Source organism: Trachurus japonicus, chromosome 8 (assembly GCF_045865225.1).
Source record: "Trachurus japonicus isolate A0001 chromosome 8, Traja_1.0".
Taxonomy (NCBI): domain Eukaryota; kingdom Metazoa; phylum Chordata; class Actinopteri; order Carangiformes; family Carangidae; genus Trachurus; species Trachurus japonicus.
The window spans coordinates 11,798,556-11,815,812 of record NC_140914.1 but is presented as its reverse complement, the minus strand read 5'-3'; the positions used below and the strand labels follow the sequence as shown (position 1 = coordinate 11,815,812).

Sequence of the window (17,257 nt, the reverse complement as noted above, 5' to 3'; positions counted from 1 at the left end):
AAGGCGTTACTCTTTTATTTTGGTTAAATAACTAACTGACAGGACAGATCATCGTTCCCCTGCACTGGTATCTATGACGATGGCGCACGTCTGTCTAACTATTACCTTTGCTTGGGCTGTAAAGTTCCTGACTTGATCTTCTCCTCTTCCAGCCGCCGGCAGACCTCCTCCAGCTGGGTGAGGGGGCTGGGAGCCGGGTTGGGGGGCATGGTGGGATCCTGGATGAAGGGGTGAGACGGCTGCACGTTGTTCCGCAGCTGAGCGCTGACGCCTGGGAACGCCGAGCCCGACCTCTCCGCCGAGCTGAGACGGGATCCCTCGTGGCCCGTGGTCCTTTTGGACCCTGTGACGCTCCTGAAAAAAAAAAAAAGACATGAGACACGTTCATGGATGTTTGGAGAAAACACAGAAACTGAACTGTTGCAATAGAAGAAGAAAACTACTCTCCAAGGTGACACACCCAGTAATGTTTCAGAGAACAGACAGTGATGAAAAGAAAAAGAAAAGATAGATAGACGAGCTGTGTCCACTGCTATTTTGCTTGTTTGTTTACTATTTACTTATTATTTAACTATTTTGTTTATTATATGTTTCATCATTATTTTGATATAGTGTATAATATTGGTGTTGATACTAAGCCAATGCAATTATAACTATAGAAAGGGGCAGGTACTATAAGTTTTTCTTCATCCTGCTCCTTTTCATTTATGGTGACTTAGTGTACATTATGTAAATATGTGCAACCATGTTAAGTATGTAAACCATGAATGGAATAAATCAAAATGAAATGAAATGAATACACTCAGATAAAGTCGACTGTCACCACTGACCCATATGGGCTCCTCTTGTGTTGAACCATTTCCTTCTGTCCCTCCATCAGCCACAACAGGATCTTCTGGTTCTTCTCGATCTCCTCTCCAGGCCCCAGCATGTCATAAGGCCGCACATCCTCTCCTTTCTTGTACACTCTTTTACACTGAGCGCCGCCTTTGCTACTGGAAGAAAACAACTTGTGTAAAAAAAGAAAAAGCATTCTGGATGCATTCATGCCACAACAGGAAGTTAATCCTCCTTCATACCTATACCCTGGATGCTCCATGGGGCTGGATCCCATGCCATCGGCGTAGCTGCGAGACTTTGATCCATAATGACTCGTCTCCGCGCCCCAGGGAAAGCCGCCGTGCACGCGCATGGCCGCCTCAGCCTCCACCTGTTCTTTGGGCTTCCCTGCGCCCGCGTGGTGGATGTGGTGCACGTGCTTGTGGTGGTACAGGTGGCTGCTGTCTCCTTTAACACCATGCCTGGACGGGTGTTTACCCTGGCCCGACGACAGCGGCCAACTCCCGACTCCCGGCGCTTTCCCACCCGGGAAACTGTCCGGTGAGCGCGACTTGGGAGAATGGCGCCCCGTCCCTGGCGACTGACAGCCGGGAGTCCTCATGACCCGCTGGACGTGGTCGTCCAGGATGCTCTCGGGGTTTTCCTCGTGTGCATCTCTGAGAATGGGACCACTGTAGGAGGTGTCAGCGTAGCGGGGGTTGTAATTCTGCGGATAAGCACCAGGGGGGAACCTGTGACCAGGTAATGATGAGGCTGTGGCCATGACGACTTCATCGCCTTCCTCTTCCTTCAATACAGAAAAACACAAAACATCAGTGCGAGAAAAAGAAATGACCCTGGATAAAAAAAACCTGGAATAACAAACCTGTTCATGTGAGTAGGGCATGAATACCGGTTCATATACACTGTGCTGTTATCTTTATATGTTCCATTCACAATCTGATGAATACCTACACTATATAAAATATGTTTACATAATATTTTGTCTTTATAAACTGATTTCCTGATGCATTTGACAAAACTGATTTTTTTCCTATGGGTGCATGTTGTTCTCATTTCAACCTGCAGGTGGCAGCTTTTCTCTGCATGTCCGCTCTCATTCTCACTGCAGAGGTTTGCAGACAAACCCAACAATACAACGGTATGGGTTAGATTCAGGGCAGCACGCATGCACACAGCACATTCTCGTCCATGTAATGACAAGTGAAAACCAATATAGCCTCGGCTTTGACAGAATCTGCCCCGGGGGGTGGGGGGTGGGTGAAATCATGGGGTCGGCTGCTGCAGGCATTCAGAGCAGGTTTTTTGATAAGCAGGGCCTGTGGGAGTGGAGGATGTGCAGTGATGAAATAAAACGCAGCGGTGGATGGAGAAGTGCAGCCGGTCAGATTAGTGTTTGCTGACAAAATTATGAGAAAATGAAATTCCAAAGCAAACTTTTTTTTTTTCTTCCCCACAGCTAAATATTTCCTCCATGTTTTTTTAAAAAAAATACAGCTGGAGTAGTGAGCACCATACGGCGGAGCTTTTATCTGAGCTGCGTCCTGTGTAAAGTTAGGAACACTTTGGCAGAGAGGGAGGAAGGGGAGAGAACAAAGAGGTATAGTGGAAAGACAACAGTAGGTAGGGCTTTCACTTTTATTTTCCAGCCAGCTCATGGCCAAACTTTTCATGTCAGTGATGTTAATAATGAAATAAATCTTCACTTGTGAACGTGCCAAAAAAAACACAACAACCCAGAGTTTGTGATTGCCCTGCACTCACTGTCCATTTGCTATAACCACATCAAAGAGGAGGTATTCTCAGCACTGTTCCTATAATCTGAACTTCCCTGTTCTCTCACTGCTTTCTTAAATCCAAGAAACGCTCTGAAAGACGCAGCTCGCAGCCAAATGTTTTTTCATTTTTTGGCATGTTTTTTAATAACTGATGCGTCTTTGTATCTCTGCACCGGCTCCAGATATCTGCATTCGCTGAAGCCCACTGGAAGATATTCATGGAACCGTGACATCTTCATTTGAACACATTTTCTGTCCTCTCTCCCCATCTGAACATAAAATTAAAATAATAAAAAACAAACCTTGCCAAACAATAGCTCTACAAGTCATCTTAGGTGGTGCACAGGGATTTACTGATGATATGCTAGCTCGTCTCCACAATGCTATGCCTCATTATGAAGCAGCAACAGTGCACATGCTTGCATGCTCCGTTATCTTGTTAACACCAAATAATAAAAGCGATTCAGAACGAGCGTCGGACATCCTGTTCACATGATCTTTCCGTCATTCATTTATTTATGTGAATAGCGAACTGCTGCTGCTCTTTGTGTGTGTGAATTATCCAGGGCAGAGCTGAACCACAGGGGCCCTTGTTCCACAGAATGATGTTAGGTGAAGCTGTAATTTCCTCCCTAGCCGAGCTGAGTTCCTCTCGTCGCCCTGATCGTTTTCTCCTGGCTGTAAAATGATAACATCAATCTTTGACCGGATGATGGATTTTTATGCAGCAGCAGAAATCCTTGGTGGATTATACCCATATTATTTTAATACCGCTGATATTACGGTTAAAGAGCTGAGCCCTGAGTTCACGTCCTGTTCCAGATGCACAGAGTGTCACTTGATGAAGGCAGTCGGTTTTCAAGCGTGCCTCCAGGTTTAATAAAGCAAACCTCTAACTGTGCGATGGCAGCTTTCGCTCCGTTTCGGGGGCCAAACCGCACGGACCGTCCGCCTTGAGACTTGATACTTGGCTCGGCGCACTGACGGAGTTTTCGTTTGTGGCTGCAGCGACCATTTCATCGCCGTTCAAGTGACATCAAACAGGCGGCGCATTGTTCCAGGCTTACAAGTGGGCGAGTGTGCAGGTGCTCCATCCGACTGATCCGCGTAGCCAGATCGCTGACAGGCCAAGGACGGCGTCCTCCAAGTGATTCATGTGTTTTTACTCCCCATTCAAATGGCTGGCCTCATTAATTTCATTAAGGCCAGACGGATTTAAGTGTCCTTTGTTGGTGGAAACTTTAAGCCCAGCGGCCAGGCACACATCTCACTCTCTGGCTTTGGAGGCACCTACTGATACTCCACAACCCAAACCGGCTCCTATTCATCTAGCCGTGGTCACATTTTTTATTATATCATTCTTTTATTAAAGCATATTAAAGTAAAAAAAAAAAAAAAAGTCCTCTGATATTAACATTTGAAGAATGAGTTTTTTAAAATGAGATCACAACAGCTCTGAGCAGAAGCTTTCCACTCAATTTGACTTTCATCATAAAACCTGTTCTTGAGCTACAGAGCTACATTTTTAATGATCAGTTAATTGTTTTGGTCATTTTTCCAAGCAGGAAATGGTCAAAATCTGAAGACGCCACCATGGGCTATGGGATATTGTGATTATTTTAACAGTTTTCCACTATTTTCTTAACAATATGATCAATTTATCAAGAAAATATTGTGGAAAATCTAATTCTTCTTCAAGGATGCACACTTTAATTTCCTTTTCCCCCCTCTGGCCTTTAATATTATTCAGCCTGTGTCACCAAAGTTAATATGGTGTCAGTAACATTTAAATCCTGATCCTATCAGAGAGAAACAGACACACACATCCTCCTTCTGTTTTCACAGACAGTTCACACATTAACCCAGCGGTCGCCCTGGTTTACACTAACAACGGCCAACGTACCAGTCGAACTCTCTTCAGCCGCTCCTCCAGCTTCTCCTGAGCCTCCCTCTCCCTCAGAACGCCCTCCAGTCTGCTGATCAGCTGTGCAGCGAACTTCTCTGGCTCCACATGAATGTCCTTTGGAATCCGGTTTGTGCGCTGAGGGGGAGAGAGAGATGTCGTACTGTTAAACGTGTTTCTGCCACCGCTGCATTACAGTCGACGCCATATGGGCCGTTTTACCACCCTGTCCTCTTGACATCCTGTCATTCTGCGTCTCTTCTGTCTGTGCGACTGTGTTAATATGTAACTCAAGCCACTGAAAACCGTTTATAGACCATTATCACATCAAATTGATTTTTTCCCTTCATCTCTCCTGCAGATGACCCTATTCTAGATGTTTATACATTTATTACATGAATATAAAGCAATAAAACAGACCCATAGTCCTCTCCTGCTGTAAGCCTGGTGTGGAAGGATCAGAGTGAAAGCATTACACACAGACTGTGAAAAGTCCCAGGAGGAGGAGGAGGGAAAAACAGGCAGCTGATCAATGCAAAGTGATCACTATGAGACGGTTTATCCATTTGATGTGCGAGAAGAATTCAACCCAGATTTGACACTGAGCTTTTTGTCCTCAAGAACGAAAGAGAACCTAATCTAAAACACACACGTAATCTCATTACTAAGGCCACCAGTGATATTTATTGCCTCTCCTGATAGCAGGAGTCAATGTGCTGCAGTAGAGTCAATTCACAGCTGTTACTTCATTTGGTACCAGTATATAATAATATTAATAATAATAATAAAAGGTTGAAAAACAAGGTGACATTTAAAAAAAAAAAAAGACCTTAAAGCCTCGTCAATCTTTTTACTGCCACTGAAGTGCAGTCATGATTAATTTGTTGGGGCAGGGAAACGTGAGAGTTATGCTTAGGGGATTTGTACTCTACTATACAGCCAATTCATGCATCCTAATAGGATGCTACGTGTGGAGTTTTAATTTGACTCTTTACTCTGCGGCCTAATTAGGGCCGGGGTTTTCCTACCAAGAGACAGCCTAAGCTGCAAAGGGAGGCATCGGGCTGTCACAGGGGAGGATTCATGTCTGCTAGGCTTCAGCACACACAGCTTATGAAAGCATCAAGCTGCATTTAGACAGCCTTCTCTTTCACCATCAGCTATTCTTATACTCCATCACAGGCCCCTGCGACACAGCAGAGCTTAAATATGCACATCTCCGATGGAGGGAGCCGAGAAAAATAAGGCAGAGACAGACAGTTAAAGAGTGGGGGAGAGAGGTGTGGAGGCAGAAAGTGAGAGGAAGAGGGAAATAACCCATGAATAACTCACTGGTATATGAGGTAGTGGCACTCGCCCATTTGCTTTGGCACTTTCGTGCATCTCCCGGCGATGCTGCCTGCGGTATCTGTGGGGTGGGACCCCATCTCTAGAATGAACAACAAAGACATTTTCATAAAACATCCTCATGAATAAACAACACAGGCGGCTTTGAAGCTCGACGCCTTTCGCTGCATTTCTGCCTAAAAAAAAAAAAAAACGAACACATAGTAAGTCTTGATTAATCAGTGCAGGACAGGTATTCTCACGGGCTTACAGCGTCCCTCCTACACCACAAGTGGTCTGGCAGATTACAGCTACACGCTACCTCGTCCACAAGTCTGTAATTCCATGTGGTATTGGCCATGCTGGGTTTTACACTCTCCTGTGCTGGAAGCTCTGGACCAATTAGCTGATAACAGCCTCTAATCCATTCAGCTTCAAACACATTTTTCGTCCAGTTGTTGCGAGCTTTGAAGTTCCTTTGGCTTAATTCACCAGTGCCATCTCTGCACCTTTAAAACACTTTTTTTTTTTTTTTTACAAATCTTCTTCCACCAGCACATGCCTGGTTTCATGTCTGGCAACTGAAAAACAAATCCTGCTTCAAGTGATCCCATATGGTTAGAAGACGTTGCCTTTGGCTCTCTCTGCTCGTGGACTAACAAAGTTGTCTGTGAAAGAGAGAAATCGTTCGCTTTGTTCGCCGCAAATTAAGAAGTGTAACTATAAAGAATCACTTTGGAAACATCTCAAATCTGCTCTCGTCTCATGTTTTCAAAAGAGGTCAGTAGGTTAGGATTTCCATTTAAATGCATTCTATCAGAAAAGGCTTAATGTCTGCTACCAGAGTGTTTTTAGGATTCCTAATTAGCATTAGAGATCAATTCAAACAGCTCTTACTGGTGTGGCTAATGAGCAGAAGAGATTTCAGTTGCTGCTCTTGTTGTAAAGTTTGAGCGCAGGGTAAATGGGCAAGAAGTGCAGTTTTGAAGCCAATTAAATCTTTATTTCTGTCCTCCAGCGATGCAAACCTACACAACAGGCCTTCCCTTTAAAGAACAAGTGGGGATACTCGGTCCAGACTTTGGTCCGTTCTTTCATTTTCATGATTAAGCGGCGCTGCTGCAGCCTTTATGACCCAGCGTTTCAACTTTATGCACTAAAAGCCAGTTGTATTTATTTGTGGTTGTGTGTGAGATGAGACGATATGATATGATACGTACACACTGCTGTCGGTGAGGGAAATCGTGTCGGCGTCACTGGACATACTCTGCTGCTCACTGTCGTTGGCGCTGGTTGCGGGAGCCATGGCGTAACCGGTGTTGACATAGTACGGGTTGATGGGCTCCCGAGATGGTGCGTGCCTGGAAGAGAAGAAAGACAAACAGAAGATGCTGAAAACCCACGTAACAAGCCGTGGCTCATAAGAACACATATATGTAAATAGATATAAAAGTATCATCTTAAATTCAGAACATTGAGTCCTGTTAGACCACGAACAGTTGGATGTTGCAACAGAAAGTCTGTGCAGGAGCCAAAATGTTGATATATTCAGCGCTATAGCAAAAGATTATTCACTTTGTTTCATGATTTAACAGCCAAGTGTATTTTCCACCTCTGTTGTTTTTTTTTTTTTGCTTTGGTCGGAGAACTACGAGGGAGCTGATGCAAGTTCAACTGCAACTGACGGTTTATTTTCACGATCAAATGATGTGGTTATTTTTCTCAATCACCTTTTGTTTAAGATAGATTATACTTTATTTATCCCCGAGAGGAAATTAGCAGCCTTAAAAGCAGAAAAAGCAGGACATTGAATACTAAATAAATATATACATTGCTTTGCAAGAAATTATACAAAGAATAAAATACACAATTATAAAAAATACTTAAAAAAGAAGCTACTGTGCATCAAAACATCAAAAATGCGATAAATGTCCTTTACAAGTCACCACATCCCAAGGTGCTCTCCTCTGATGCCATGTTTCCTTCCACCCGAAACTTAACACTTAATTCACTCTCATTCATGACGAAGAAAAGCATTAAAGACCTGGAGCCACATTCATTTTCTGTTGATCTGCTTTATAAAAGCCATGACAGATACAGCACTATGTATGTGACATATATGCTGCAGCTAAGGGGATACCAAGGAAACCACCAATATCCTAGGGCGACGGTGAGAACTCGGCTGTTTTGCGGTAAAATAGGATTTCTGATGAACATGCAATGGATGTGGATGTAATGTGCCCACATCTTTCCACACACACACACACACACACACCCCTCCCCACTCCCAATAGTCTATTTCCTGCAGCTGGTCAATCTCGGCGACTCACACCAGAGTATTGAGAAGTGAAGTTTGACCGGCAGCCTCATCACGATGCACATCCTCCAGAGAGCATCCACCGAGTGATGGGGAAACTTCATTTGACACCATTTACATTCTCAGTCGTTGACTTTGCTGAACACGTTTCTTACAGGGCTTTGCACACATGAATTATAGATGTTAGGCATCATCTTTTTCTTTTTCTTTTTTTTTTTCTTAATTCAAATTGGAATTCCCTGAAGCATTTATCCCGAGCGTTTCCCCCCTGTTTTGAATGCAGAAGCACGCCGAGTTCAAAATGAAACCTTTGTGACCAACTGATTTTCATTAGCATCTACACGCAACAACAATGAATAATTTCTGTGGATGGTTGGAGAAGAGTTGAGACGAATAAAAAAAGAAAGAAAGAAAGAAAGAAAGAAAAAGGAAAGAAAGAAAGAAAAAGTGCACTCTGCGTGAAAACGATTTTAAAGTCGCGATTGTCTGCGGCAGCGGAAATGACAAAGGAGGGGGAAGAATGAGAAGACGCCATGAGGCAATCTTGTTATGTGATGCACATGACACATGAGATGATTCCCGGAGCAAAGCTCTTCCTGCAACACTGCTCACTGTTCCCAGACAATTAATGAGAACAATAACTTCTCATAACCACAAATGAGTGCTATCAGCAGTGCAAGTGCAGTTTCAGCGCTCGTGTTAAAATCGCTCCACCCTCGCTCGGTTCAGGATTGTTTTCCTCATCTGGTTCAACATCATGTTTCTGTCACACTTATCTCTTCATTGCATGTTATCAAGAATTGAAATATATTATTAATGTAACAAAGCTTTAAAAAAAAATCCAGTTAAGACAGCACAAGTGCATCTGTTTTTACTCCATAAACACTTTCCATTCAGTGCTTTTTCCATTTAAGAAAATGCCACTGGGAATTAGATTTGCAACTCTTCATATCGATTTGTATTCACTTTTCTTTCACAGGCAAAGTGTGTCTTTGTCTCTGAATCCTCCTGACCATGAGCAACACAGAGGTTCATGAGGCCACAATACCAGATTGTGAGAGAGGTATCACACAAGCTGTGTAGAAGTGAATTCATGAGGAAGCTGTTGTGTTAAAGGCATCTCTGTTTGCGGTACAAAGTCTCTTCTTTGTGTGACAGTAACTCAGCTGCTGCTCAGCAAATCAACACTGCAGGGAAAAAAAGTCACCCTCTACTAAAGAGACAGTGCATTTGGAAGAAACCCCTGCTGATCTGATGCCCCATATTCCAATGGTTACTGTTGTTTTGTTTTTATCTCCCATAATCACTTGCAATGGAAGCATGCTGGGATATCTCTTAATGACCAGTATGGACAGGACCAGTGATTACAGTAACCAAAAACTGTTTCATCGTTCATGTGGCAGGAATCGTCTTGAAAAATTCTTGAATACTTGTAATTAGGAATGCACCGATAAATCGGCTGAACATCAGTATTGGTCGATATTCGCCTCGTTGAATTTGACCAATGATTAGCTGTTAGGTGGCGTATTGTGCTGACTCACAAGAGAAGCCTGTTTTTGTTTCTTGTTTTTTGGGGATTTGCCGAGACGCCAGAGGGGGATTTACATTGAATTTCTTAAAGTTAAAGCCTCAGTATGTAACTTATTTGGCTTTTTATTAGCAAAAATCGAATATTGCTTTCATAAATACGTATTTCACTGAAGTCGAATCACACCCACATACAAATGAAATTCCTACATATTATACCTTGGAGTGAGCAGAAATGTTGTTTTTTGCAAGTAATGAAAGTTTCTGGCTTCCTTTACACAAAAGAGGAATAAACAAAAGAGAATAAACATCGGTACCAGCATTGGCCAAATTGTTATTTTAAACATCGGTATCAGGATTTTCCCAGAACAAATTAATACATTTCACTATGGGAGCACAGTCCTTCATGTCAGCTACATGTATTATTTCCTTTCCTGAAACAAAAGGTCTGACTCCAAACTCAGCTTTATCAGTGGTCATGGTTCTAACTTCTTCTACTCCAGAAAATGAATATAGAACTTTTCTTTTAGACGTGACATATCATAGTATCAACCGAGCAGTAACTGTGCATATTTACTATTTTTTTCATGATTCTCACAACTTTAGTCTGGCTTGCAGACTGTTTAAGGCCCCCCCGCAGATCACTGGTGGGCAACAACAACTTTTATTAATATTACACGGACGATGAAGTCTGGCCTTTGAAGTATACATCTCACTTGAATGAGAACAAAACAGACGATGTTCACACTTGAAAAAGCATCTTCCTAAACATTAATGAATGTACGGGTCATTCTGTTTCAAGTCATTTGGTTGGTTTAAAGCCGATCTGAAAGACTGTTTAATGTCTTTGTTGCCCGTCTCTGTAGGGATCAGACAAGTGATGTAAAATTTAGTTTTGCAAAAAACCCTAACGGCTGAGGCTGGGAAGCTGTTTAAAAATGAAGCATTTCTTTCTGTAATCCCAGCAAAAATGCTTCATTGCTGAAATAATGATGAGAAAATCAACTGAAATGGCTGAAAAGCCTGTGGTGTTTTTGTTGTCTCAACTTTCTCTTTTCCCCTTTATATTTTCATGGAGATTTCGAACAAACATCGAACTCCAACAAAACTGCCTTTGGTTAGTTTTTTCTTCTTTTTCTTCTTTCAACGAATAGTTCTCACACTGAACAAGGATTTGCCTCCTGATGTGTTCTGTGAATATCTATCAGAAAAGCTGCATGCAAACACTGAAGAATGTGGTGAGACACAACAGGACTAAATCATAGAAAGATGCGGCAGAAGAAGCATCAGACTTCTGTATCTGCTCTGTCTATTGACACGATACATTCACTGATCGAACTGTAATCACGACCTTTCTGTCTCCGCTGTCTGGACGGCACCGGAGGGTGCTGTCTGTCTTGTCGGCCTGTGGGAGTCCCTGTCCGTCCTCTGATGCTGCAGCAGTAGAGGTCAAATATTATGTCTACAGTATTTCTGTTGTGGCTCAAAATGGCTGTAAACTAAAAAATATCTGTAATCGTATCAGTGCATCATGAATTTCCGTCATTGGGTTTATTACATTTACAAAATTGACCACTAAAAGATGAACTAATGTGTTGTTATTGGGATTTTTTTTCCCCAGCAGGCAACAATTATCCTCAATTGGAGATGTAACCTCATTATATATAACAAGCTCTATAAGTCTAAATCAGCAGTGATATAACTTAAATGGTGGCAGTGAGCAGTTACTTTTGATTTAATTTGGTCTTTCATTCCTACTGTCACTTTTCATTTAACATCATTGCAATTGTAATATACTGTAGGATCACAGTCTGCATAATGTCAGAGCCCCAGAAAGTCAATGTCTGTACTTCGGTCACTTGAGTCACAGCAAGAAATGCCCTTCAAATGCCCCAAAACACTCTCATTCAGGAGATACCTTATCTACTCACACCAGCTCAGAAAGATTAATTTGACATGAACAAGCTGCCTTATTCACACAGGTGTAACAATGGTGCGTTCCATTGTAACTCAGAGGTCGGATTTCCTGAGTTTGGACTTCCAGTTGGCCAGTGTCAGAGAGAAACATCCCCTGAGGTTCAAGACAACTTCAGTAACCCTGAGGCTCATGCAAGACGGCTGCTCTGTGCATCAACTGTAAATAAAGCTGTTGAACTGTTCCACCTGTATGACTGTTATGTTACTGTACGTTGCTGTCACATGCAACAAGCATGTTGGCATCGGCTGGAACTGGATAACGACGACGATATCCAACAAATTGGTTGTTTTTCCAACTTGCTTTTCACTTGTTGTTACCAACTTATTGTGTGTTTTCTTTGTTACTGAACATGGCTTAGAGCCCAGAGCAGGTGGTCGTGACTAGCATGGTAGCTCTCAGTGGAAGGTGTGTTAGAGACAGTGCTTAAAAGGATTTTGGCAACATTTTGGCAAATTTGCCTATTGCCATAATCCCTATAGTAGCATAGCAGTTAGGTTCATTACATTTAATTATCGGTGCATGTTGTTTTGAGATCAGCGGGGCAGAGATGTGAGCTGCTTAGTGAACACAACGGAGGTAACCGCACTGATCCCCTGTCTCTCATCAAACTCATCAAATACACAATCCAACAACTCCAAAACACTGGTGTGGAGAAGTTGTGACTTCCACATTCGGTATTAAATATGTCATGTAACATTATGAGACAGAGTTGTTTTCGAGGCAAATGCATAGACTGAACTACATTTCAGACACGGCTGTTGGGCGGAGTGATTTCAAAAGCTCAAGTAGTTCAGAGTATTTGCTTTGTGTGCTGTAATGTTACATAATTATATGATTATAATAATATGATAATGATATGATTATTTCATAATAACACTCTCCACAAGAGCGTTTTGGAGTTGTTGGATTGTGTATTTGATGAGGGACAGGGGACCTGTACCATTCACCTCCATTGTGTTCGCTGAGCAGCTCGCGTCTCTCAAAACAACATGCACCGATAATTAGTTTAGTTTAGTTTAGTATGTTTATTTCGGTCTCATAAAAACAAATACAGTAGACAAATATAAAGGTATAAATACAAAACAAAATAAATCAGAACAAAAAACACAACAAGCAAATCAATTTACTTTGACCGAAAAGGTGTAGGCTGAAGCATCAGCTTATTTTGCCTACCCTTCTTAAATTAACATTTTTCGTTCACTCAACATTAAACAACAACATTAAATCAACCTATCCTATGACTATGGGGATTATGGCAATAGGGGAATTTGCCAAAATGTTGAACTATCCCTTTAACATTACTGTTGCTTTCTACCGGGTGAATGAAAGAATAAAAGTTTGATGCTGGACTGGCAGCATTTCTCAACTGTGGCTGTTAATGTTATATTAACAGGCATTTAATCTAACACTTGCTAAGTAGCCATAGCAAAACAGACAAATGGCTCCTTCAAGGTAATTCAACTGTCAATTTAACTATATACAACTGTGTTCAAACATCATCCATGACAAAAACGGTGTTGAGACTTTCTTCCCCACTTTGTATCTCACCACGTTTCTGTTGTCTGTGTGTATTTTTATGAAGCTGCTCCTTGTGATCATTCAAACACAGCCAGATTGCAGGATTATCGTTTGTGAAAATACAAAATCAGGACATAAAATGATATTAACCCATGTAGATCAGTTTTTCTATCAACGTTTCCAGTCACACACTTGGCAGCACTATCAGAGATCCCTTTACTCACAGTCTGAGACAAAATTACGCTTTGAAAAGAAAAGGACAAATTAAAAGCAGGTTTGTTCGACTGGTTGGACAAGCTAACGACACCAGAAATGATCTTCTATCTTGAGGAGGTCGACATGGCCAAGACTTTTTGTTTGAGATAACGCACAGCTGCACTGATGAATCTACTGAACAGAGTAAATACAGGATGCAGGTGTCGCCTACTGTTTACATTGTAGAATGTCCCACTGTATGAATGTAAACACTATATACGGTAATAAAGACTGCTTCACACTAAATCATTTTCAAATCCAGCCTTGGAAGGAGGAAGAAGGGCATGTTTACACCAACCTTATCCCTTCAATCTATCTGTCACTTCAAAGACGACAAAAGGTAGCAAATATGCAAAGCATCAGCCGTGACATCTGTTAGCACAGTGACATTCTGACATGATAAACATGACTGACATTAACAGATGATAATAATACGTTATAACATACATACTCATAAATGTCAGACCACACCCATCTTTAAAATGGATCATACTTACACACCTGCAGAGTTATTTGACATTATCCCTGTGACTAAAATCCACCCAAACTTATGAACACCTGCCAAAGAACTTAAAAGGCCGGGATAACAAAGAACTACAAACACCAATGACTCAGTGATCTCAGGAGGAGGAACGGTGAAGAAGCAGGAGAGACGCTGGTCATTCAACTGAGGAGCTGCGATAAAAAAAGTCAACCTCAATGTTCTGTCAAGGAGAACTGGCTCTAGATCAGACAAAAAAAACAACTGATTGCTGGAGTTAAATCTGGATACAGCCCTCTAATTAAGCCTTTTACAGGCACATTAAAATGACAAAACACTTAATGTTTCTCAGCATCAATCAGCAGGCACCAGCAGATTTGGCACTGCAGAGATTATAACAGCATCTGATTTACTCTACTTTTGACAGAACACGCTGGAAATGAAAACCATTTCAAAGCCAGAGATGCCATTGATTGAGCGGCGGCGCTGTTACACAAACATCGCCGGCCGGGCCGACACGGTCCACCACTGCACTGCAGCACAAACATCTAAAAACTTTCTAAAGTACCAGAATTTGTCGGCTGAAAACATTGGTTCTAATGCAAAGGAGCATAAAAGACATTTCTAAGTTTAAGGAGCGTTGTCTTTTATTTTAAATAGTGCATCAGGAAGCTCACAAATAGATACCATTTATATGATGCGGCTTAGAAATCCAGAATCAGAGAAATAGTTGTTAAATTTGTGGCTAGTTAGCAAAAAAAAAAAAGGGAGCTGGTCAGTTCATTACAGAGAAAGATTTTCTCCATAAATGCAGACCTCATATACAAGAGGAAGAGGACGGCAAAGATTATAGTGATTTTAAAAAGCTCCACTTTAAACAAACTAGAGTTGAGTTCTTTCAGTACAAACCCCCATCCAGCGGGAAGAAAACATTATTTCCCAAACAAGAAAAACAAAGAACACTTCTCCAGCCTTCTAACAGCAAGTTAACTTGGATTCACCTCACGCACCCTCTCTCCCTCTTATCTCAGCTGTCTCTTGTGCTACACTCTGTTTTCTTTTCAAACTTGAGGCAGTGCTCGTGGTGGTGTGGGGTTTCAGGTTTATTTCTAGTTCAGCAGTTTGCCGTGAAAAGCTGCGTAGTTTGGAGCTGAAGTGAAGCTTTCTAGATTACTGGGGAGGATTTACCTGTACTCGTGACTCTCCTGGAATCTCGCACTGCTGCTGGCGACACGCTGTGGTGCCGTCTCCATTAGCAGCTTCTGGGTAAGCCGGTTGCTCGGCGTGGGGTCGCACTCCGGCTGCTCCTCCGACTCGCGGTCGCATCTCCACTCCTCGTCTTCGTTTAAAGTCGGTAAGTAACCCGACAGTCCCTTTCCGTTCCCGGAGACAGAGCTCTGGTCGCTGTACGGCTTAGGGCTCTCTCCTCCTGTCCGCGTATATTCCAAATAAATGTCAGACTTTAGGAATAAAGGGTAGGTGTTTTCCTCCATCATCGTCTGTATCTCAGTCTGAGCCTGGTCAAACATTGCAGGATCAATGTGAAGCTTCATCACACAGTCTTTGATGAAGGACTTGGTAGCAGGTTTGATCTGTCTGGAAACAATCCCATTGTTGTCCAGGATGTATTTCTTATAGATAGCTTTCGCGAGTTTAACCTTCTTCTCCTCGTTCCCCTCGTTGGCCTCCAGCTTGCGGAAACCGCTGCACGCAAACCAGAAGTCCAACATGTCGGCGCACTCCTCCTGCTTGAGGAACGTCCTGAACAGATGGATGCCGTCCTGGTCATCCAGGAGGGAGTGGAGAGACTCCGCCCACTTTAGGTAGGGCGGCGTCGGAGAGGCGCTGCCCTCCGGCTCGTAGCCCAGGTCCAGGTCGGGTCGCCTGGGCGTGGCCACCGACGCCTCGCATTTGATGCTCTCGCTCTTGGAGGAGAAACCGAGGTTGGTGCATTGGCGTCCATCGCTGCACACCAGCTCGCCCTCTTCTCCTGGGACTGGAGGTCTGGGAGCATCCTCAGTGAAGCTGCCTCCCAGGTCTGCTAGGTAGCCCCTGTTGTCGCTTATGCTCATAGTCCCAGCATCCATAAACCACCACGTCCCCGTAGAGCCCACACTGCACAACTCTTAGATCCACTCCTCTACTTATGCCACTGCAAAAAAACTCCTGCAAGAAGGGAAAAACACATAATGAGACACAGCTTCATCACATCACTGGAAAGCAGCCTATCCACAGTCTTGACAGGGAAGTATTATTGTAAAGTACTTATTCTCTGAAACGAATGGCAAAAAGGTCTATGCAGCAGTTTACTGACACCAAGTGCATGCAAATCCAAATGAACATCTAGCGCTGGCAAAAAGTTGATCGATTATGTGCCATAAGCTCGGTTTAGCAGAGGACTGGTACCTTGTGGGGGAATTTTAGAATTCTGCACATTTTGCATTTTTATCTGGTTTTCATGAAAAACTCATCATGTGGCCAATTTCCAGCTGAACATTAAAATTAATGCAAATTCTACAGAAATCCAGGGGATTGGAAAAAAAAAACACGAGACAAGCTATACTGTAAGACTTTAAAATCTTCCGGTTCTGCCCCGTACAGAGGGGCCGATAATGTCATCTGTGTTATTACGTTTCCATAATAACACAACACAATCACTCAGGAAGCAGCGGCAAGAATGAAGTGGGGAAACATCCGTGCACTGGTGGCCACAGATTCTGCACAGCATCAGAAAACCTGTGCATAAAATTTAAAAACCGACATCATTAGGCCTTTTAATGTGGTTTGATTGAGTCTAGAGGCAGCTTTCTACAAGACGGCAGCGTGAATGTGGTGCAGTGTTAATGGAGTATCCAGTAATATCCTGCTGGTTTATATGCACAAGCATATCATTACCTCTACACGGCTACTCCAGTTACATCCAGATTAGCATTAGTGCTTTATCACAGTGATAAATTCCCTTGGGTTTATAAACTCATCAAGAAAGCTGACTCCATGTCTCTACTATTAACTTATATGAGTGGCACTGTAAATGATACTTTATTGATCCTTCCCTCATATCCTCTCCTTATTTCCTTCCTCTGCTACCACAGTGAAAGGTCAGCAACAGAATAGCATATGCAATGGTTTTAGGGAGTGAGTGTCTTGTTCAAGGACATGTCCATGTATTGTTCCTGTGCTGTCCCGCTGAGCAAAAATCACAGTGGTCCACCTCAATGGACTGCATTTGTTTGACTGGATGTTGTATGACTGTTTTTAGTCAAGATTTGTGATCATTTCAGTGCCAAATGGCGAGCAGTAAAGGTTCTGACCAATCAAAACAGACGCTGTAAAT

The 17,257-nt window shown here is 42.6% G+C and overlaps 1 protein-coding gene across 8 annotated transcripts in view; it reads right to left on the bottom strand.

Moving 5' to 3' along the window:
* The window catches only part of axin1 (axin 1), a 37,632-nt gene that overhangs the window by 8,954 nt on the left and 11,421 nt on the right, over positions 1 to 17,257 (bottom strand). For 7 of the 8 annotated variants that reach the window (XM_085783831.1, XM_085783837.1, XM_085783833.1 and 4 more), the window contains 7 exons: positions 15,112 to 16,089; positions 7,068 to 7,208; positions 5,854 to 5,950; positions 4,522 to 4,659; positions 1,080 to 1,627; positions 831 to 995; positions 106 to 354 (listed from right to left, as the gene is read on the bottom strand). In XM_085783831.1, coding sequence (XP_085639957.1) covers positions 106 to 354; positions 831 to 995; positions 1,080 to 1,627; positions 4,522 to 4,659; positions 5,854 to 5,950; positions 7,068 to 7,208; positions 15,112 to 16,010 — 2,237 coding nt within the window. In that variant the 5' untranslated portion in view covers positions 16,011 to 16,089. The remainder of the gene's footprint in view (positions 1 to 105; positions 355 to 830; positions 996 to 1,079; positions 1,628 to 4,521; positions 4,660 to 5,853; positions 5,951 to 7,067; positions 7,209 to 15,111; positions 16,090 to 17,257) is intronic. The other variant, XM_085783836.1, reaches the window with a different exon arrangement.